Source organism: Oncorhynchus mykiss, chromosome 15 (assembly GCF_057628025.1).
Source record: "Oncorhynchus mykiss isolate SJ-2025 chromosome 15, ASM5762802v1, whole genome shotgun sequence".
In the NCBI taxonomy this organism is placed as follows: Eukaryota; Metazoa; Chordata; class Actinopteri; order Salmoniformes; family Salmonidae; genus Oncorhynchus; species Oncorhynchus mykiss.
In genome coordinates this window covers 71,084,828-71,108,033 of record NC_143036.1, presented here as the reverse complement: position 1 = coordinate 71,108,033, position 23,206 = coordinate 71,084,828, and the positions used below count along the sequence as shown (strand labels likewise).

Here is a 23,206-nt window from a genome sequence, read left to right as displayed (position 1 = left end):
AAAGAGAGAGCTAGAGAGAGAAGAGGGGGGATGGAAAGAGAGAGCTAGAGAGAGAAGAGGGGGGATGGAAAGAGAGAGCTAGAGAGAGAAGAGGGGGGATGGAAAGAGAGCTAGAGAGAGAAGAGGGGGGATGGAAAGAGAGCTAGAGAGAGAAGAGGGGGGATGGAAAGAGAGCTAGAGAGAGAAGAGGGGGGATGGAAAGAGAGCTAGAGAGAGAAGAGGGGGGATGGAAAGAGAGCTAGAGAGAGAAGAGGGGGGATGGAAAGAGAGCTAGAGAGAGAAGAGGGGGGATGGAAAGAGAGCTAGAGAGAGAAGAGGGGGGATGGAAAGAGAGCTAGAGAGAGAAGAGGGGGGATGGAAAGAGCTAGAGAGAGAAGAGGGGGGATGGAAAGAGAGCTAGAGAGAAGAGGGGGATGGAAAGAGAGCTAGAGAGAAGAGGGGGATGGAAAGAGAGCTAGAGAGAAGAGGGGGATGGAAAGAGAGCTAGAGAGGGGGGATGGAAAGAGAGCTAGAGAGAAGAGGGGGGAACGAGTAAGCTAGGGAGACCTACTAGATGTCAATCATCAGTATGTATGTTTTCAGGTCGTTCTGACCCAGCATGCATCTGAATGACCACTCTCCCCCAATGGCCAAGCTTTTTTACGAAGATAACATTGAGTATTTCTCACTGTGATTTATTTGTCATAGAAAAAACATTATCCAAACTGATTCACATGTACAGCGACAGTGGGGTATTCACGTAGGAGTTCTCAAGTACGTAGCCAACAAGTCACTGCACAAATAACATCAAATGAAGCAGCTGGGGATGAGAAATGGTTAGAAAACTAAAAACATGCAATCCTTCCAAAGTAGATACACAGATATGTTTCATACGTCAGGGGAGAGAAGGATGACTGCATCTTTTCATCCCCTCCTTCCCCTCCTTCCCATCATCTTCTTCTCTTCCCCTCGTCTTCTTCTCTTCCCCTCGTCGTCTTCCCCTCCTTCCCCCACTCTATGTATGCATACATAACCAATACCAACACCATTGCCCGCCCCATGCCCACCCCTATGCCCTAATAGATGCCCAGCTTGTCCCAGAAGTCACAGATATGGTCCCTGGTGCCCACCTGGGCATGGGAGCGGACAGTGAAGTTCATGACCAACCAGGAGCTGGTGTCCGAGTAGCGGGGCCAGGCCGGCAGGCGCTGCTGTCTACAGAAGCCGCTCTGTTGCATCCGTGAGGCCGGGTCCCCGGTGTGGGCGAATGTCCCCCAGTAACACAACATCCGATTGGACAGCAGCCTCTCGGGTGGGGCCAGCGTGAAGTTAGCCATGGAGGCAGTGTTGAAGAGGAAGGGCAGCTCAGCGCCGTGACACACGTGCTCGTAGCAGAAGGACAGACCGGACCACACACTGTGGTCCGATATCACATGGTCGAAGACGTACATCCACACGGCGCTGCCCACTTTGGTGCCTGCCCGGGCTGCCTTGCGGGAGGGGCAAAGGAAGACGTAGTCTGTCACAATCTGGAGGGAAGTAGAGAGGTCATTGAGTTCAATACAATCTGGGCTAAAACAGAGAGATCATTGAGGTCAATAGAATCTGGGCTTAAACAGAGGTCAATACAATTTGTGGGCAAACAAAGAGGTCATTGAGTTCAATAGAATCTGGGAGTAAACAGAGAGGTCGTTGAGTTCAACAAAGAGAAAAGAGTCCCTAGTGGCTAGTGTGTGTGCTACAGAACTGCCGCTCAAAGCATTTTGTCTCGCTTGTTACCTGGAAACTATACTCAGGAAAACACTCAGTGCAGCCGCCTACGCGGCACAGAATCATCTAGAACACCTGTAACCCTCAGTGTCCTCAAAGGATATACACTGAACAAAAATATAAAACGCAACAATTTCAGAGATTTTACTGAGTTATAGTTCATATTAGGAAATCAGTCAATTGAAATAGATTCGTTAGGCCCTAATCTATGGATTTCACAGGAATGGGAATACAGATATGCATATGTTGGTCACAGATACCTCCCCTTCGCTTGCTCAACAGCTCACTTCATCTCCCCAGTTCACTTTCTCTACCACTCTCTCTCTCCCCCGCTCTCTTCCCCTTTACCTCTCCTTCGCACCTCCCAGGCTGAGCCATGTGGCCTCAGTGCAATAGCTGACATTTGTCATGACCCTCCCCTCCCCTGGGACCTGTCCTTTAGGAAGGGGGTGGGGGGGTCCTTCCTCCTATTCTGCTCCTCTTCACTGGGCACACACAGACAGTGAACTGTATATGAATACTAAACAGGTATGGGAGTGTCACCTTCTGCCCCCTGCCTCTCTCAGCACACTCATCTCTCACTTTAGATTCAAAACCTCCAGAGAAAGTACCTGAGGCTATTTACCATCCGAGCTCTCTGTTTCACATTTTGGATGTGGACTTGGAAATGAGAGTGTTTCCCTCACTACAGTGAATGCATGTATTCTACTGATGCAGTTTATGTATTCATTGTCTGTTGTTGTCTCTAGTGTGGTTGGAGTCAGTTTATCCTGTAATCCACACTGAACATCATCTAGCCTGAGCTGGTAGTGAAATAGCCTGGGCTGCATACTGAATATGGCTCTGATGTCAACTCTCTGGCTGACTGGGTGAAGTTGCCCCTAGACACTGATCTTTGGTCAGTTTTGCATTTCCCCCAATACTGGTTAAGGTTAGGATGGGGGGAGGGGAAGCTGATCCTAGATCTGTAGCTTGGGGAAACTGTGATTGGGTAGTCTTCCTCTGTGTCTCTTATTTCCTAAAGATCTGCTTCCACTGTGTGGTATACATCTCAAAGAGACAATGGCACTCTGCTCCAGACAGCACCACTAATGATTCTTTGAGGAGGATGGCCATGGGAGGAGCCTAAACAGAAATTAGTATTTTAGCACCCTCTGCTGGTAATCATGCGGAGTTGCACTATGAAGAACCAAACGATCAGAAGTAACCCATCTCTACACAGATTAAAATCAGAAAATATAAAGCGTTTACCTCTAAAATAATTCAGGCAGTTAGAAACCCAGCTCTCTGGGTTATTGTGATAGTTTGGTTAATCAAAAAAAGAATCGGAACCTAATACAAATTTTGTAGCATATAATTATAATGATTAAGTCCGTCCTGATTTTTTTGATGACTTGGACAGATCATTCCCACAGAGAATTGAGTAAGAGATTTTCAGCATGGGGAGTAGGGTGAAGGTACCGCTAGAGTAGACGCTCATCTTGGGTCAGTTTATCATTTTTTGTAGGTTAGGATTGGGAGGAGGGGAAGCTGATCCTAGGTCTGTACCTACTGAAACCTTCTCCCCAGAGCTCAACAAGGCTCATCTAGATGCGGTGAGACGAAGCGAGGAGATGGGCAGATGTGTCCTCATCACGCTCCGAGGTCTCTCTCTACAGTCCACTGGCTGCAGACGTGACAGTCTAGCCCTACAACCACTGATCTGGAGCCTGACAATGAACATTGCCAAAACTTTTGTTGACTTTAATGTAAAACATTACTTTTTGGATGATTAATCAATGTCCTTTTTACATTCGATTAGTCTTTTATCTAACATGTTTGCATGGACAACACTGAGTTTCTCCCTGGCTACGTCCCAATGATCTCGTCTTCCTGATGTCTGGACCCGTTCACTACTCATTTAAAAGCATTGGATTGGTGTAGGCATAGGCTGGAGTTTCCATACCAGTCATTTCCTGCCAAATCCATTAAGGGAAGTGAACAAGTGCACACTTTGGGAGAAAGGAGAGAGTATTGGGACGCACCCTCTGTGAAAGTAATATTTTACCTGAGCCAGCATGTCCCGTCGGTCAATGTCCTTGTACAGGGGCAGGTACTTGTGTAGAATCCTGAGGGCGTGCTGTTTGAAGATGGCCGCGGTGTAGACGGTGCACTCCACCGCAGACACAGGCTTGGTGAAGACCCCGTACACAAATATCACCCCCTCCTCTGAAGTGGTTCCTGCAAGGTTGTTGTACGTCAACAGCATGCCTTCAAAATGTTGGTCCAAACATTCTGGTATAATCTTGGTTGTGTTCATTAGGCACCAAACAGAAGATATCGGGATGAAACAGGGAGGGAGGGACTATCTGGAATCATTTACATTTTCTATAGAATGTTTTAAACATTTGCGAGCCCTAATGAACACAACCCTGGTATGAATATAACCATGGATCCTGTAGAAGGGAAGGACACAGAACACATCAGGGATGAAGAATCTCTCCTGTTATGTCGAGTGGCCAGCTGAGAGGGAACCAAATGCACTTCACCATCTAACATTCAACAACTCAATCTAATTAAGTCACACCCTTAGCCAGCTTAGCCAAAGCCCAGGCATTGACTTGGGGAGCCAATGCAACTCTTCAGGTCTCTGGCAATGGTTACTCGTCATCACACATGCACCGAACCATCTCTGTAACCTTAAGTGTGTAACATATGTCTTCACTAGTTCAGAGTACCTACTTTTAATATACTGTAAGTTGTTCTTGGAGTGTCCTGAAAGACATTTGCCAAATTAAATGTATTATTAAGTGTTATGGGGCCAGCCGTTAAAAGCTGTTCTGGTTAAATGTGAGTGTATTTCAAGTGGTCCATACCAAGGAGGACTGGTTTCTCCTTCTGCCAGTGGCCCTTCTGGAAGGCAGTCACAGCCTGCTCCTTGATCAGCTCTCCATCCACGTAGGGCCCCCAGGTCTCAAAGATCTCCAGGAACCTGAAGGGATTCACCACTTTGGAACCTGAGACAGAGACAGAGACAGAGACAGAGAGAGAGACAGAGAGAGAGAGAAGAGAGATGAGGAAGGGTAAGAAAGAGAGAGTCAGAGAGAACAACAATTAGTTACTTACCAAAATACATCCTGCAAATATACATAAAATGACTCCACTCAAAATGCTAAACAACTAGCTCTGTAATGAAACACACTTAAGCAACTCTAAGATGTTGATTTTGTCATGAATAAGGGCCAACTGAGATAGGTCAACAGTAGATAGGTAGAGGGTCAACATTTTGTTGTGTCCCAAATTGTTCCTTACTTTGACCCGAGCCCTATGGGGATAGGGGGCCATTTGGGTCACAACTCGGTCTAAAAACGGTCAGTCAGAGACAGACAGAGACACAGAAGAAGACTGGTCTCCTACTTGACTTAATCTGGGCAGAGAGGACAGCCTGAGGACTGAGGGACAGCAGGCACACGATGTCGCTCACAGAGCAGTTGGCCTGTCTGGCAAAGTCCCTCCCCAGCTTCAGGGCATCATGTCTGGAACAAAGAAAACAGACCACAGATAGTCTCTCTCTGCTCAATGGGAACATTAGGTAGTGCCACATCTCTTCCAGGAGAGTAACGACAGCTGGAGATGGAATGACTGTTTTACTAGGACATGGACTGGAACTTAAAGGTACCTCGTCTTCTTGGATGCATTAGCATGTCTAAACTGTAACCCCGAGGGGAGAAATAACATTGAATTTAATTGATTGAATTAAATTTTATTGAATTAATCCCATTTATTCCTTGTAGCTTGGCAGGCCGTATAACAAAACACTTGTCAGGAAGGTCGGCGATTCACTTTAGTAGTCAATTTCACATATGGCAAGGATTACTCATTCACAATGTGGGAAGGATAAGTTGATCGATATAGATGAAGCAAAGTGAGGGTCTCCTTCTTAAACCTGAAATCCTGAATGGTGAAACCGCCACGTCTGTTTGGGATATTATAACAACGAAGAAGTTACTGGAAACAATGAAACACTATTTTTCCCTTTGCTATCATCGCACGCGCGATAGAACAGTAGAATACGTACTGACATTTATTTTGTTGCGTTGCACGACGCTCAGCTTCGTCAACAAAACAACAACAACAACGGCGGTGGGGCGGACAGTGGGACCGTTTCCACTACGGCGGATTTCATATTTTAAAGGAGTTAGCGATCAAGACCACCAGCTGAGTCATGTGTACATTCGGCCAACGGAAGGAAACGGACTGAAACAGGAAGATAAATGTGGATCTGTCCAATGAGAAATGCTTGTTTTTGCTGCAGTGTGCCCTAATGAACACTACCCAGATGTTAGGAGTTAGAGGTCACCGACCTGGTCTTGAGAGGGATGGAGAAGGGTAGGCTCTGGAACACAGCCTGTTTGAACAGGGGCTTACTGCTCTGGACCATCAGATGGAGGCTCACTGACTGGGCTCCTGCACTCTCCCCAAACATGGTCACCTGTTTTGGATGTTAATGAGCCATAATCAGGGTTGTGTTGTATATCCACAGACAGAGAAAATAACAACGTACACAAACACATAATCCTGATGGTTTTATGCCTCATTTAGATATAACGCAGGATGATAAAGCTGTTTATCTTTGATTGATGGAGTTGGGATACAGAACTGAAAGGCTTTCAACATCACTTTTACTGAACCAACCAGCGTGTGGTACTAGCTGTTTGTATGAGATGCCAGCAATTTCTCTTTCTGCATGATCCAACGAATGTGTTTGTGTTGGGTCTGCAGTAGGGCACAACTAGGGCTTCTGGAAAACCAGAGAATTTATTGAAAGTTCCTGGGATTTTGCAACCCTACTCTGCAGCATCGCCCCATCTCTGGACAGCATCTTTCCCCACTCAATAACCACTCAGAGAAATGTCATTAGGGCTGGAGGAGCGCGTCGCTGTGCCTCACAGAGGCTGTTATTCTCTATGCCTCACAGAGGCTGTTATTCTCCCAGTGGTGTGGCCTCACTACAAATCAGTCACGACAGCACCACGGGATATATAGAGGTCATTCAACAACAACCACTGCTGAAATAAAACCAACAAGGTATTTCTATACATGGTCAGAATGTGAATATCTAGGTCAGTGTATCTGGAGTTTTTCCTGACCAGAGTTGGAATCAATTCCATTTCACTTCAGTCCATTCAGGAAGTAGACAGAAATTCCAATTCACTGTTCAATGACAACAATTGGAATATAAATGTATATTTACTTCCCGAATTGACTGAATTTAAATGGAATTGACCCCAACCCTTTCCCTGACCACCAACCTGGTACTTGATGCCCAACCCTGCACCTAACGCCCAACCCTGCACCTGAGCCCCAACCCTGCACCTGATCCCCAACCCTGCACCTGATCCCCAACCCTGCACCTGATCCCCAACCCTGCACCTGATCCCCAACCCTGCACCTGATCCCCAACCCTGCACCTGATCCCCAACCCTGCACCTGATCCCCAACCCTGCACCTGATCCCCAACCCTGCACCTGATCCCCAACCCTGCACCTGATCCCCAACCCTGCACAAAAAGAAGTGACCCCCAACTCTGCAACAAAACAAAAAGATCAGTTTGAGTCCATTGAGATCATCAAGGACTTGAGGTGGTGGAAGAAAATCAGATGTTGTCATTTTGTATGACTGTGTGACTGTGGATCATTAGGCGTTAAATAGATAAAAAACAGACAAACAGGCAGGGACTACGTGGGCTAGTCTAAGAAACACTCATATTTGTTTTCCATTGCGAAACATTTGTAAATATTTTCCCTTGCCTGCTCTAATGAACACAACCCAGGATAATGTGTACGTGCTTGCCTTGCTGGGGTCGCCTCCGAACAGAGCAATGTTTTGTTGAACCCAGAGAAGAGCAACCTGCTGATCCAGGATTCCATAATTCCCGGTTGCTGAGGTTTTGGGGTCTTTTCCCGAGACGAGGAAACCAAACGCCCCTGCAATGATACAGCAAGTTCCTTGGACCATGAAAAACTATACACAAAACAATACACCTCTCAGAGGAGACTGGTGGGCAGAGATATAGGAGGACTGGCTAATCATAATGTCTGAAATGGAATTGATGGAACGGATTCAAACACATGGCATTTTGGTATGGTTCTATTTATGCCATTCCAGCCATTACAATTAACCCATCCTCCCATCTCTGCCCACCAGCCTCTTCTGACACCCACACAGATAATGGCCTTTTCTCAATGGTCTCACATACCCATATTGATCAGGCCACCACAGGGTCGCAACTCGCTACACCCACCAAATGGTATTTATTGAGGAGGGGATGGTAGAAGTCTAAGTCCACTTGAGAAAAGTATATTATATATACAGCAAGTTGATATACCCAGGGTCTTCTGATAAATCAGACTCTCTGTTCAGAAATGTTTGAAATCACCATCCTAGTTTTGGGACTGTGTAGGATAATGTTATCAACAAACACACTAATGAATCACAAGGTCTCTGGACTGTCTATGCCCTGTTCCAGGTCTCTTATGAAAGAAACGATTTGATCTCAAGGAAACTAGCCTGGATAACTAGATAAAGGTTGTATAGTGAAGAGGTGTAGGGTGACGTTCCCTTGAAATATGGACCCTGGTCAGTTTGGCATTTCCCCCACTAATGGTTAAGGTTAGGTTTAGGGAAACGGATCCTAGATATGTACCTAGAGAAACTCCACCCCGGAGCTAAAGAACACCTGTCTTACCTAGCCGATACGCCATGCTCACCACCACAGTGTGAGTGAAGTTACTGATGAACCTCCCATCGTACAGGGGCTTGGAGGCTGAGCCAGCAATGAAATCTCCCCCGTGGATCCACACCATCACTGGCAGGGTTGTCAGTAAAGGGGAACTAAAGTTCACATCCAGAGGTACAAATATGTTGAGGTAGAGGCAGTTCTCACTCACCTATGGGAAGACACGTTTCATTTCAGAAACCAAATATTCACATTTCACACGCCATTTCACACGGCAAATAAAATACTCACATTATTGATGAATCAAAGACATTCCTGGATGTTATCGGGAGATTATTCAGGACTTTGTTAATTTCATGTTTCACTGTCAACACGCTGCACATGACACACTGGTAGAACATTGTGCTAAATCATAACAACATAATTATCGAGCCCATCTGTGTTAGTCCCCTACCTTCTGAGGGCACCTGTCAGATATAGGGCCACTGCAGCCTTGCATACAGGCGTCCCTCGGGTACGTGGCGTCGTGGACCCCCGGCCACGGGGTCACCGGTCTGGGGGGCTTCCAGCGGTGCGTGGCCACAGGTGGGTCCGCGTACGGGATCCCATAAAATATGTGGGACTTTTCCACTGTGAGTCCCTTGATCAACCCATTGTTGGTCAACACTATGGGGCCATAGTCAGGAATCTCAGGGATGGTAGTCCTGGTGTTGAGTGTATTCTGGATGACTGGTTCCTCATCAGTCCAGATGGGAATGGAATCCTCTGGATCTCCAAGCTCCTCCAGTGAGTTTGTTTCAACGCGAAGGTCCCTGTTGATAGCCAGAGGCTGATCCCTGACCAGTAGTCCAGAGGAAGAAATCCTTCTAATAAACTCTGTAAGGTCGATCTCATTCTCAAACGTTGCCTCCTCTGCAAAAGACATCACAAAGACCAGTGAGCAAAGCAGCAAGAAACAGTGACAGCTCTCCATCTTTCCTGAATGAATTATTAGAAAGTATTAGCCAGGGTCTCTCAGTCAGGTCAGATCATTCTCCAGTTGCGTCCTAGCTGGGGCAGAAAATGGAAGCCTAAACTCCTACACAGATGAGTAAGGGGGAAATGCTTCTTCCTTTTCAGGCTTTCCTTTTCATACCATATTTGGTAAGGAGAGGAAGTCGAGTGGCAGGTCAGAGGGACTATATCAATCAAGACAAAGACAAAGAGAGTAGGCGTTCCCTAACAGAAATATGCAAATTAACACTAATATGCACCAATAATATATTTATAGTTCGCGCTTGGCTCTGCCCACCTCCTTGATTGAGTGTTCACAGTGTGAAAATTATTCCCATGTAAAAGCCCCATGTGAACGATCTTGGGTTTAACAATAAGAATCTTTGGTTCTTACAGAGGCCTGTGTGGATACTCATGACACTAATTTGGCCAATTGGACAGTTCTCAGACAGAACTTCCCTTGTCAGACAACTGTGAATTAGGACTCATGACTGATATACTTGGGATAGCCAGGACCCTGTGATGCACTTCCAGTAATGGGAGGCAGGTGGTCTTTCCTTTACCTAACGAGATAATAGGTTCCCATGATGTGAAGCTCAGCTCATTCTTGGGTGGTCACAATATTGCTCTGTGTGACGTTTCCCCTAGATACAGATCTAGGATCAGATTCCCCTCCCCCCAATCCATATCTGTAACATTAGTTAAACATCATAATATATGATATTGTGCAAATCATTTGTGATCAAACCTGCACCAAGACAGTGGGCCCTATCAGATTGACCTGCACCTGTTAGTCATTATTAGTCGATGACGTCAGGTCAGTCGTTTGTTTTCGTCAACTCAATCACGCTTACCCATACCTGAGCGCAAAATAACAGCCGCGAGAAACATGTAGGCTAAACATATACTTTATTTCGTTCTTGTATTATTCATTTAATGGTGAATTAAGGTGGCCATGATTATTGATAAAGAACACCGACTTTGCTTTTTCAGGACCTGTTTCGCGTTTCCATTTATATTGTTCATTCTTGTACCTCACACGATATCTCTCGGTAAGTAGCCTGTGCGTGCTAAGTGCGTTATTGTCGTGTTTGTAATTGACACTGAGTGGCTATGCTGTTTCCACATCAATTATGAGTTTCACACAAACATATATTTAGGTTATTTTCCTCCCGGGACGCGAGGTTTTGGTTGTAACGTTAGCTTCTTACAATCTGCAGGAAGCTGCAGTAGTTTTACTTTCTCCATATGTTGGAAAATCAGCAACAATTCCTTGTTTGGCAGGTAAACAAGTCCAGTATTTCATAAACACATAATCATGCCAAACTTCTGAACCATGCACTTGGCACTAACTTACACCTATGTGTCTTGTTCACTTTGATTCTCTACAGTTGGCCAGAAGGACATTTATGGTTGAACACCACCAAATTGAAATCCATTTGGAGAGAGGACACATTTTCATCTTTGACAGTTGCCACTACTGTGGAACACAAATTGACACTTCATTATGGTGTCACGGTTCGGAAGTGGATATTCTCCATCTTCCCAGGTAAGTATAGGTCTTCCACCCTTCCACTCATTGACTTTATTTAAGTACAAACACTGTCCTGTATCCATTGATCTAAACAAATTACGCAATATTTTAGTTCTGTGATTCTGAGCTTACCATTGGTGTTCATTAGATCAGGCTACAGTATAATATTTTTTTTATTCACTTGAAGGTTCACATTCCATTGAGTTCAGAAGTATACATAAACCTGACCAACAGCCCATCAATAGCACTCTGGTGGGTAGACCTGTAATATAAGTGATGACATTCTCCTCGTATCTGGTGTCACCATAATGTCCCTTTTGAATGAAAGATTAATGTTTGTCCATTCTCATGTTATCGCTCTTAGGAAGCCCTGGAGTTGTTCTCCACCAATGAGGTGTTTGCGTGTGAAAACAGCACTCTGTACCTCTATCAGGACCCAAACTTCATCCTCATGCTCGGTAACGTTGTTACGTCTTTGTCTTTGTTTGAGAGAGTGAGGGGGACCGAGAGAGCCACAAAGGGAGAGGGATTAATAAATGGAGGGAGGGAGATGGAAGGAGAGAGATGAAGGAAGGTAGGTAGATGGAAACATGGATCGTCAGAAAGGCAGACAGACATGAGACGCAAAAGTGAAATCAAGATGGAGACAGAATTCAGGTGATGATCTGGGAATATGCCCACTATACCTCTGGTGTGCAGGTCATAAATGTAGTCATCACTCCCATCATCTCCTCTCCTAGGTCACACCGTGCGCTACCCCTTGAAGCTGGAGTCCAGGAGTACCTCCATGTTACTGGTGTCCTGGAAAGAGAAGATGCAGCCCCCGGCTGCCCCTGTCCCCGTCCACTCTGTGTCCCTATACCACTCTGAGATGAAGGCCTACGCTGCCCTTAGTGTGGACAGTACCCACTCCAACCACTACCGCTTCACAGCCCTGGAATCCTGCAGTTCCTATGCTGCCTGTGTGGAGGTGGCAGGCAGCCACTCGCTTACCTGTCTCTCCACTATCACAGGTACAGTTGGTGTGTATTCATTAGTGCATACTGTAGCAAAACTAATACACTAGTTCCTAGTGAATACACTCTTGGTAGCTCTAGTTGTTGTCACCCTGTGTAATCGCACCAATCTTTCTTAGAGGTTCAAACTGTTATTTACAGGCCTTTTTGATGATATAAAGTATAGATTTTTGAGGAATATAACTTATGTGACCGTCCCATGAGCTCGGTAATGATATGAGCAGCACTGTGTTGTATTGATATTCATGAAGTAATTACTTTGTTACATATTGCTGCATAATTGCTATTCATATCCAGACCCAGAAGTCCCCAGACATTTCCAGGTGACGACGTGGAACAGCAGCAGTGTCACAGTGTCCTGGGACTGTCCCGACAACCGCAAGTTCTCCTTCTTCCTTGTCACAGTCCTCTACCTCAATGGCACCAACCATGTCCTGGAGGAGAGGTCCTTCAGGCACACACTGGACACTTTTGTGTTCTCTGAATCTGACCTGCCGCCCTGTAGCAGGGTGAAGTTTGGCCTGCAGACGGTGTGCCAGGCGGGCACGGAGGCTCGCCACAGCAGAATGGTCCTCATCAAAGGGAATACTGGTAAGATCCACCTAGTTGATGCTATGCTAGGCTGAGTGTCAATAGCCTTAAGTTTCATCCCCTCGTCTCCTTCCCTTTTATATGCGCAAATCTGAGGAGGTAGGACCGGTGTTCTGAGGAGGTAGGGCCGGTGTTCTGAGGAGGTAGGGCCGGTGTTCTGAGGAGGTAGGGCCGGTGTTCTGAGGAGGTAGGGCCGGTGTTCTGAGGAGGTAGGGCCGGTGTTCTGAGGAGGTAGGGCCGGTGTTTTCACCTATTCTAACAGAGTTCTCTGATCACTGCAAATGAGGGGAAGGAGAAAAGAGGAAATCACTTCTATTGACATGCAGCCAAAGTAAACCCATAACATCTGTTCATCCAAGGCACTGTTTTCAGTCTTGAATTGCCTTTCTCCTACTTTGCTTATGGTGAACACTTTTGGAAATGACTAACGGCCCTCTCTTTAGTCCACTCAGAAATTGAGAACCTGTGGCAGACCTCCTCGGGGCCGGACAACTACACCCTGAGCTGGGTGGTGAGGAACACTTCTTCTATCTCCATGTTCAGGATCTACCACCAGGGGGTGCTCCACTACACCACCCTGCTCACCAGCCACACGGTGGCCAGCCTGCTGCCCTGCAGCCAGTACTTGACTAGAGTAGAGGCGCTGTGTGGAGACAGCGTGGTCATGAGCTCCAAGACTGTACTCACTCGCACAGGTAAACTGGAGCCCAGACCTCAAGGCTCATGTTGAGCGGTTGCGTGATCGATGTTTGGGCAGCTATCATGTCTATTTTCGACTAGGTTAGAGATGCATTTAGGGGGGATTGATGGAGAAAATGAATAATGGTAACCTAATAATTGAATCAGCTTGATTGGTGATTAAATAAAGTGCGATCACATGCTTTTATGTACATGCTTTTGTTCCAATCCAACACCTGATTCAACTATTCAAGTGATTGACGATTAGTTCAGTAGACAGTATGTATGGCAGCAGTACTGGGCTGGAACAAAAACCTGCCCACCCTGTAGAGTCTATGACCAGTATTGAAGACCACTACAGTATTGAAGACCTGTGTCTGCTATGTTGGGCGGGTCTTTGCTTTCTCCTCTCTCTGCTTAGGGGTGAAGTTTCCCCTAGGTACAGATCTAGGATCAGATTCCCTTCCCCCAATCCAACTTTAACCATCAGGGGAAATGCTCAACTGACTCGAGATCAGCGTCTAGGGTCAACTGCACCCTACTCCGTTCTTCTCTCTCCTAGGACCCAGAGGTGTTTCAGAACTGCGCTACCGTCCTGAGGACTCTACGGCGCTGTGGATTGGTGGGACCGGACAGGGCGTGGCCTTTCAGTACCAGCTCTCTTATGACAATGGCTCAACCATCCAGCAAGGCCGGCTGATGGAGCCTTTGCTCCCCCTCCTGGGGCTCATTGAGGGTGCGCGCTATGCCCTGGACGTGTGGGAAGAGTGTGACGGCGAGTGGAGCGCCGACCCGGCCCTGGTGTGTTTCGATGGAGTCAACGTTTCCGTCAACGCCCTCGTGCTGCCGGTGGCGTCCACCCTGAGGCCGAATGAAGACAAAGGTTGGTGTCATCTGGGCTGTGTTCAGTAGGGCACAACGTTGTGGAAATATCATATATACAGTACCAGTCAAAGGTTTGGACACACCTACTCATTCAAGGGTTTTTCTTTATTTTTACTATTTTCCACATTGTAGAATAATAGTAAAGACATCAAAACTATGAAATAACACACATGGAATCATGTAGTAACCAAAGTGTTAAACAAAATATATTTTATATTTTTCAATGTAGCCACCCTTTGCCTTAATGACAGCTTTGCGCACTCTTCGCATTCTCCCAACTTCATGAGGTAGTCACATTGGAATGCTTTTCCAACAGTCTTCATACATATGCTGAGCACTTGTTGGCTGCTTTTCCTTCACTCTGCGGTCCAACTCATCCCAAACCACCTAATTTGGGTTATGGTCAGTGATTGTGGACCCAGGTCATCTGATGCAGCACTCCACCACTCTCCTTCTTGGTCAAATAGCCCTTATGTAGGTGTTTTGGGTCATTGCCCTGTTGAAAAACAAATGATAGTCCCACTAAGCGCAAACCAGATGGGAAAGTGTATCACTGCAGAATGCTGTGGTAGCCATGCTCATTAAGTGTGCCTTGAATTCTAAATAAATAATTGAGTGTCACCAGCAAAGCACCATCACACCACCTACATGCTTCACCTAGTCTGCCTCTCACAAAGACACGGCGGTTGGAACCAAAAATCTCGAATTTGGACTCATCAGAACCAAGGACAGATTTGCACCAGTTTAATGTCCATTGCTCTTGTTTCTTGGCCCAAGCAAGTCTCTTCTTATTTATGGTGTCCTTTAGTAGTGGTTTCTTTGTAGCAATTCAACCATGAAGGCCTGATTCACGCAATCTCCTCTGAACAGTTGATGTCTGTTACTTGAACTCTGAAGCATTTATTTGGGATGCAATTTCTGAGGCTGGTAACTATAATGAACTTATCCTCTGCAGCAGAGAACTCTAGGTATTCCTGTCCTGTGGCGGTCCTCGTGAGAGCTAGTTTCATCATAGCACTTGAAGGTTTTTGCGACTGTACTTGAAGAAACTTTCAAAGTTCTTGACATTTTCTGTAATGATTGACCTTCATGTCGTAAAGTAATGATGTACTGTCATTTCTCTTTGCTTATTTGAGCTGTTCTTGCCATAATATGGACTTGGTCTTTTACCAAATAGGGCTGTCTATACCAACCCTACATTGTCACAACACAAATGATTGGCTCAAACGCATTAAGAAATTTCACTTAAGGCACACCTGTTAATTGATATGCATTCCAGGTGAAAACCTCATGAAGCTGGTTGAGAGAATGCCAAGAGTGTGTAAAGCTGTCATCAAGGCAAAGGGTGGCTACTTTGAAGAATCTAACATATATTTTGACATGTTTAACACTTGTTTGGTTACTACATGATTCCAGATGTGTTATTTCATAGTTTTGATGTCGTCACTATTATTCTAAAATGTAGAAAATAGTAAAAATAAAGAATAACCCTTGAATGAGTAGGTGTGTCCAAACCTTTGACTGGTATTGTATAGGCATGTGCAAACGTGCCTCTGATGCGTAGAGTAAGGAAGCACGTTATCTCTAACGTCATTTCGATCCCGTGTTCCATGACGTTTGTCTACTGAACCTACGCCAGATGTTTATTGTTGGGTGGGTTTAGGAGAGGAAGAAATGGATGTTTATATTGTTGGGTGGGTTTAGGAGAGGAAGAAATGGATGTTTATATTGTTGGGTGGGTTTAGGAGAGGAAGAAATGGATGTTTATATTGTTGGGTGGGTTTAGGAGAGGAAGAAATTGATGTTTATATTGTTGGGTGGGTTTAGGAGGGGAATTAATTGATGTTTATATTGTTGGGTGGGTTTAGTAGAGGAATAAATTGATGTTTATATTGTTGGGTGGGTTTAGGAGAGGAAGAAATGGATGTTTATATTGTTGGGTGGGTTTAGGAGAGGAAGAAATTGATGTTTATATTGTTGGGTGGGTTTAGGAGAGGAAGAAATGGATGTTTATATTGTTGGGTGGGTTTATGAGAGGAAGAAATGGATGTTTATATTGTTGGGTGGGTTTAGGAGAGGAAGAAATGGATGTTTATATTGTTGGGTTGGTTTAGGAGAGGAAGAAATTGATGTTTATATTGTTGGGTGGGTTTAGGAGAGGAAGAAATGGATGTTTATATTGTTGGGTGGGTTTAGGAGAGGAAGAAATGGATGTTTATATTGGGTGGGTTTAGGAGAGGAAGAAATGGATGTTTATATTGTTGGGTGGGTTTAGGAGAGGAAGAAATGGATGTTTATATTGTTGGGTGGGTTTAGGAGAGGAAGAAATGGATGTTTATATTGTTGGGTGGGTTTAGGAGAGGAAGACATGGATGTTTATATTGTTGGGTGGGTTTAGTAGAGGAAGAAATGGATGTTTATATTGGGTGGGTTTAGGAGAGGAAGAAATGGATGTTTATATTGTTGGGTGGGTTTAGGAGAGGAAGAAATGGATGTTTATATTGGGTGGGTTTAGGAGGGGAATAAATGGATGTTTATATTGGGTGGGTTTAGGAGAGGAAGAAATGGATGTTTATATTGTTGGGTGGGTTTAGTAGAGGAAGAAATGGATGTTTTATATTGGGTGGGTTTAGGAGAGGAAGAAATGGATGTTTATATTGTTGGGTGGGTTTAGGAGAGGAAGAAATGGATGTTTATATTGGGTGGGTTTAGGAGGGGAAGAAATGGATGTTTATATTGTTGGGTGGGTTTAGGAGGGGAATGAATTGATGTTTATATTGTTGGGTGGGTTTAGTAGAGGAAGAAATGGATGTTTATATTGTTGGGTGGGTTTAGGAGGGGAAGAAATGGATGTTTATATTGTTGGGTGGGTTTAGGAGGGGAATAAATGGATGTTTATATTGTTGGGTGGGTTTAGGAGGGGAATGAATTGATGTTTATATTGTTGGGTGGGTTTAGGAGGGGAAGAAATGGATGTTTATATTGGGTGGGTTTAGGAAAGGAAGAAATGGATGTTTATATTGTTGGGTGGGTTTAGGAGAGGAAGAAATGGATGTTTATATTGTTGGGTGGGTTTAGTAGAGGAAGAAATGGATGTTTATATTGTTGGGTTGGTTTAGGAGAGGAAGAAATGGATGTTCCAGGAACAGATGTTATTCTACATGCACTTGATATGATCAGTTAAAGCGTTTTCTTTAAACGAGTGCTTTGTTAATTGTCTTCTCGTGCATTTTTATGCTATTACTTATGAAATTAAACTGCTTTGGCTTATATACTCAGACTTTCCATGTACACAATGTTTATGGCTTTGTTTTGCTGTAGGGTTGATGTTTTGTTTTCTCAGTTCTAGCCTTTATTGTGCCTTGGTTAATGGTGTTGGACCCAAAGACTGAGCCCTGGGCTGAGCTGAAGCGCATCTACGAAAAACTAGTGAGTGTCTTTGGGCACCAAATGGAATAAAACTGACTGAAACCGAGAGGGACTACTTGGACTTGACAAGAAACGTTAACTTAAACATATTACAAAAAATAAAACATTTCTGTCATGTGGTCTTATGAACACAACCCTGGCCTCCCTCTCACTGACATTTATTCATGCCCATAGCTGGAGGAGCTTTTGAAAGAGTACCCAATTAAGACCAGGGTGGAGTTGGTTGCATTCAAGGAGCTGGAAGGCGAATCCAAAACTAAGATTACCTTTCAAGGCTTTGACGCTTCCATAACCGACGTAGACTTACCGCTACCACCTGGCGAGCAGCTGGACCATATCCAGTCCCTCCAGCCGCCCAATATCACAGTCAAGGACGGGATCATCTACTGGGATGGTAAGAGAACCACCAACAGCATCGCATGGAGTATCGTCAGATTTATTTTAACATTTTCATGTCTTTTAAACTTGTGTGATGCGTTCAAACTATAATTATTGCTTACCTAGGTGGTTACCTGTCCCAAATGTGGGGTTTGTATGTTGCTTGGCACACTATCACTGAAATAATGGAACCTCTGTGCATTACACAGAATGCTGCTGCTGTTTTTTTATGCTCCATTGTAAAGTCAGCTTCCCCTCTCCCAATTCTAACCTTAACCATTAGTGGGGGAAATGAGAAACTGACCCAAAAGCAGCGCCTAGGGGTAACTTTACCCTCCCTTTTGGACAGACCCAGATGAGTGTGCGACGCCTGACCTGAACAGGTGTGATGCCAACTCTTTGTGCGTCAACACTCTGAACTCCTATACCTGTGTGTGTCAACATGGCTTCTATGATGTCGGGCCCGCCTTCGTTCCCCCTCCTACCCCTGCCTCACATCCTGTCTGTTATGGTCAGTTAGCTTCTTGTTATCGTGCAATATGTCTGTTGGTGTACCTTTTTTTTGTATTCAATACTTCACCACCCCTGTTTACTGATGGGTCATGTTCAATAGGGCACACAACGGATAACGTTTTGTTTTAAACGTGTTGCAATGGAAAACAAGCATTTTCATTGGAGAAGTTCAGGCAGTCCCTCCTTGTTTCAGTCTGGTTTCTTCCGTTCTGTGCCTAATGAATAAGACGCTGAATCCTTTTGAGGGTAAAGAAAGTTAATTAATTCCAACAGAAAAAGGGATGTTCACCCAGTGCCTGACGAGATCGATGGCCGGAGGTATCGCCAAAGCCTTCCTGATTGGCTACTTTGGTGGTGACGTGACGGTTGTCTTGAATGAAGGCCGTTGTACCATGGAGGAGAGCGAGACACTCTACCACTTCCACGTGTTGCGTAAACCCTCGCAGTGTGGAACGATACGGCTGGTGAGTGACCATGCATTCAGATATGCAAAGGGATTATAATGGAATCTATATAACCGGTCACACTGGATACCTGCCAAGCACTACTGTAATGTAATTATGCCATTGTGCACAGCACTGCGGATTAAATGGGATTGTATGTTTGTGCATGCGTATGCTTGTGCGAATGTGTGTGTGTTTACATGCTTGTGTGTGTCCAGGTGAACAGAACACACATCGAGTTCCGGAATACTCTGACAGTGACCTTGAGCAGAGAGAGGACCATCACACGAAGAGATCTCAAGGTTATCTGGAAGTGCATCTACCCCCGGAACTATGTCCGCAACACCCAGATAAACGTAGATCTGGAGTGGTAAGAAAAGATAGATCGGAGTAATTCTGGGGCCAGGAGATGTTTCTGATTATGTGACCTACAAGGGAAAAACTGGTCCTGTAGCCTGGCAAGGCTTGCAAATGGAGGGAATATTACCGGTACCTTTTGAAATGTACAAGTAATCTTTTGATTCATACAATGGATCAGAATCCCCTCTCTACCCCCTCCAGGATCACCTCCCACTCTGTGGTGGAGTACAACTCCTCCCATCAGCTGGGGCTGGCCATGACCATGTACAGCGACAACTCCTTCTCCTACGGCTACAGAGACTCCATCGCCCTCCACCTCAGCGACGTACTCTTCTTCGAGGTGGCCCTCCTGACAAACAACACGTTCGCCTCGGAGGTCCTGCTAGAAGTGATTTCCTGCTGGGCCACAGAGAGCCCGGATCCACAGGACGAAACCAAGGGCTTCTTTCTCCTAGATGGGTGGGTTACTGTCCTGGGTCATATTCATTTGTGCACACAAAAAAAAAGAATTTGTTATTGGAGAAGTTCAGGTAGCCTCGCCTGTTTTAGTCAATTTTCTTCTGTTTGATTTCTAGTGAATATGACCCTGGTGTGAAATATGGTATTCTAAACTCTGGGCTGCGTTCAATCGAGCAATATAAAATGTCATGTAGAGGCATTATGTGATGGGGGGGATAGGTTATTAGAGTATAGGGTTCTTTTGTTGAGGTATAAAATATTATTTGTTTTTGGACAAGATGGTACCTCCATGTTTTCAAACATTATCTTCTGTTTCAAACCTACTGGGCATGACCCTGGATTTTCAAGACTTAAAAAAAACAGTTTGGCATCATTCCCTATTCTCTTGTCCTCAGCTGCCCTGTTGACAGCACCTTTCATTGGCTCTCTGTGAACGGTGTGTCACAGAGGAGCAGATTCTCCATTCACATGTTCACTATGCCCAAGGAGTTACCCATCTACATGCACTGCCTGGCCCGGATATGCAGTCACGATGAGGACTGTACTACGGTAAATTTCTAACAAGTTCAAGTCTATTTGCCATTATAAATATATTGAAAATCTTAGTAGATAGTTGTTCAGTTTAAAAATGGTAAGAATGATTAGGACATATGTATTAGACCTTACAAATACACATAGAAATGTGTTAGAGCAGTCATTTTAATTGAAAGTAAGTCTAAGAAGCGGTAGATCTTTCTATATGAGCTATTTCTATGCTTTCTATTTCTAAGTTTAGTTTTTGTACACCAGCTTCCAACGGCTGAAAATATTTCACAGCGGTTTAGATGGTATAATGATTCTTACACTATACTTACTTGTTTAGTCACAAACTGAAATTAGGCAAACTATTAGCATTTTAGCAACCAGGTAATGGTTGAGATTTCTGCATAGTGCATCTTTTTAAAGCTGATATTCACCTTTGCTCAACAAACATCTGTATTGATCGGACAAACAGTTATGCACATTTATTAGTAATGACTTGGTCATTATTTTTTTTATACCTATTTTCCTATGATTCTCTGTAGAACTGTACCACCCACAGACTTTCAAAGAGATCAACAGCTAGATGGGATCCATACATCAATGTAGCTGTGGTCGTGTCTGCAGGACCACTGATGGTCACCCCCGAGGCGGCACCAGGGACCAAACTCTCCAACTGTGAGTTGCTGTGATGTGAAACGTTTTGAGCGTTGCCGATATCGTTTTAATCTATACATTTATTTCTGAAACTTCTGTAACATTCTTGAACAGGCCTGTGGTACCTGGGGATGCTCCAAATGATGTCTTGGATACTAATTCAGTTTGTAACAGTGATATGTGAATGCTTCCATGCAGCCGTTACACCTTAACCCGTGTAAAGCACCAGCAGCAATTTTTCAACAAACTGTTACATGGCGATACTTCCATAATTGGAACTTACCCGTGTCTTCTCAACTGCCGTCGTGGAGCGCTGGAACTTAGAAAATGCTGTTTTATAAAATGAAATACATTAATGTCAATGAGGTGATCTTAACAATGTGTACTCCACCATATTGTCTGTTTCCGATCTTCCGGATCGATCGAGACACTTAGGTGTCCACGCCAAAGTGTTTCATGTCATGACCGCAACTCAGAAATCCAGCGTCAATTCTTTTTTTTTTTTTTTTCACATTTTATTTAACCAGGTAGGCCAGTTGAGAACAAGTTCTAATTTACAACTGCGACCTGGCCAAGATAAAGCAAAGCAGTGCGACACAAACAGTGTTTATTCCATGTGTAAAACATGGAGACATGTCTCCAACTTCAGCGATATTTGCAGTTCGTTCCAGTCATTGGCAGCAGAGAACTAGAAGGAAATGTGGCCAAAGGAGGTGTTGGCTTTGGGGATGACCAGTGAGATATACCTGCTGGAGCGCGTGCTACGCGTGAGTGTTATGGTGACCAGTGCGCTGAGAAGGCGGAGCTTTACCTAGCAAAGACTTATAGATGACCTGGAGCCAGTGGGTCTAGCGACGGCCAGTGGTGGGTGGTATATGGAGCTTTGATGAAACAGATGGCACTGTGATAGACTGCATCCAGTTTGCTGAGTAGAGTGTTGGAGGCCATTTTGTAAATGACATCCCTTTGACACCCGCCTGTCCCAATCAATGAGAAATGACTAAGATGGTTGGGTCGTTCCAGGAAATGTGTCCCTTTTGGGTGTTGTAACTTTTTTCTCACCTGATTTTAACATTGTCATAACAAACACATGTTCAACATAATACTTATTTCCCCCCCATCAAGGTTAAATAATAGGCACTGACTATAGTAATTGTAAGTGCCAATTAAAGTAACAGGGTTGACGATTTCATCTTAAATCAGCCCTAAATCCTCTTGTGACGGGGGATGGAAGTTTGTTGTATGCAACAGGGAGGGACAATTGAATGCAAGCTTTACAAAAATAATTTAACTGTTAAAACATTTCTAGCCTGTATATGGCACACGGGGTTATTAACATGTTATGCTCAACCTGCTCAGTTTTCCACCAGAAAGAGTAGAACCAGCTTTTACATTATGATTTGACTAAGATGTGTCTTTTGAAAAAATTATTTAAAATGGATTAGGTTCATCATATTAAAACGTGAGTTCAGTTCACGTAACAGGTTTGACCTTAAAATGAGGGACAAGTTTTTTTCTTAATGTATCTCTAATCGTATGAAATAAATAACTCTTCAGAAATGACTTTGTCAAAGCAGCAAAAATATCTAGGGCTTTACAATGATGGTGAAAACATGGAGAAATGTTGGTCCTAAGTCGGGTAAAAGTATTATTAGAAATCAGATTGAATTACATTTTCCATGTGGTCAATATTAATGGGAACTTTGTCTTTTAAAATCAAATATTGGTGGACAATTTCTACTTAAAATATCAGATGCTAAAGGTATCCTGTTCTCATACTTCATGAAGCAAAAATTTTATTTGATTACGGAGCATTTACTAAATTCCAATGTTTCACCTGCAACTAGAGATGGGAGTTGAGAAGACCCGGAAAGTTCAAGTGGAAAATGTATCAACATTTTAAAGGTTATTAAAAAAAAATTCTGCCTTAGGCTAGCTTAAGGCGTGACGGCTGTATGGAAGCATACACATCACCCTTACAGAGTACAGCTATAATTCAATATGTGTCTGTTTCCTTGCAGGGGATGAGGCTTTGACAATGATCTACGTCGTGGGAGGAACCATGGGTGTCTTGATGTTGACGATGCTTGGTGTGAGCGCAACAAAGGCTATAATGAATTATTATGAGAGAGCAAGGCCTCAATAAAAACATGGAACCACATCTCTTTTTCCTTCTGTCCTGAGTATTATCAGGGATTCATTCAATATGTTTTGTACCGATGTCTTCACTAAGTAAATATTGCCAAAATGAACAATTAACATTAAATGGGGAACCACTACTTTC

At 44.3% G+C, this 23,206-nt stretch overlaps 2 protein-coding genes across 2 annotated transcripts; one reads left to right on the top strand and one right to left on the bottom strand.

The window, feature by feature from the left end:
• Positions 1-658: 658 nt before the first annotated feature.
• LOC118938836 (crystal protein) lies at positions 659-9,546 on the bottom strand. The gene is made up of 8 exons (XM_090200995.1): positions 8,922-9,546; positions 8,477-8,678; positions 7,582-7,715; positions 6,093-6,220; positions 5,146-5,264; positions 4,605-4,745; positions 3,797-3,969; positions 659-1,508 (listed from the first exon to the last, which is right to left on the bottom strand). The coding sequence occupies exons 1-8, from the start codon at positions 9,438-9,440 to the stop codon at positions 1,056-1,058; spliced, it is 1,869 nt and encodes a 622-aa protein (XP_090057121.1). The 5' UTR covers positions 9,441-9,546; the 3' UTR covers positions 659-1,055.
• Positions 9,547-10,280: 734 nt separating this feature from the next.
• LOC110500967 (uncharacterized) lies at positions 10,281-23,083 on the top strand. Its single transcript, XM_090200994.1, has 18 exons — positions 10,281-10,512; positions 10,681-10,744; positions 10,852-11,009; positions 11,182-11,246; positions 11,359-11,452; positions 11,735-12,007; positions 12,308-12,601; positions 13,045-13,296; positions 13,842-14,162; positions 17,508-17,593; positions 17,768-17,987; positions 18,321-18,482; positions 18,758-18,948; positions 19,146-19,297; positions 19,489-19,746; positions 20,142-20,295; positions 20,811-20,943; positions 22,944-23,083. The coding sequence occupies exons 1-18, from the start codon at positions 10,416-10,418 to the stop codon at positions 23,066-23,068; spliced, it is 3,099 nt and encodes a 1,032-aa protein (XP_090057120.1). The 5' UTR covers positions 10,281-10,415; the 3' UTR covers positions 23,069-23,083.
• The last annotated feature ends 123 nt before the right edge of the window (positions 23,084-23,206 follow it).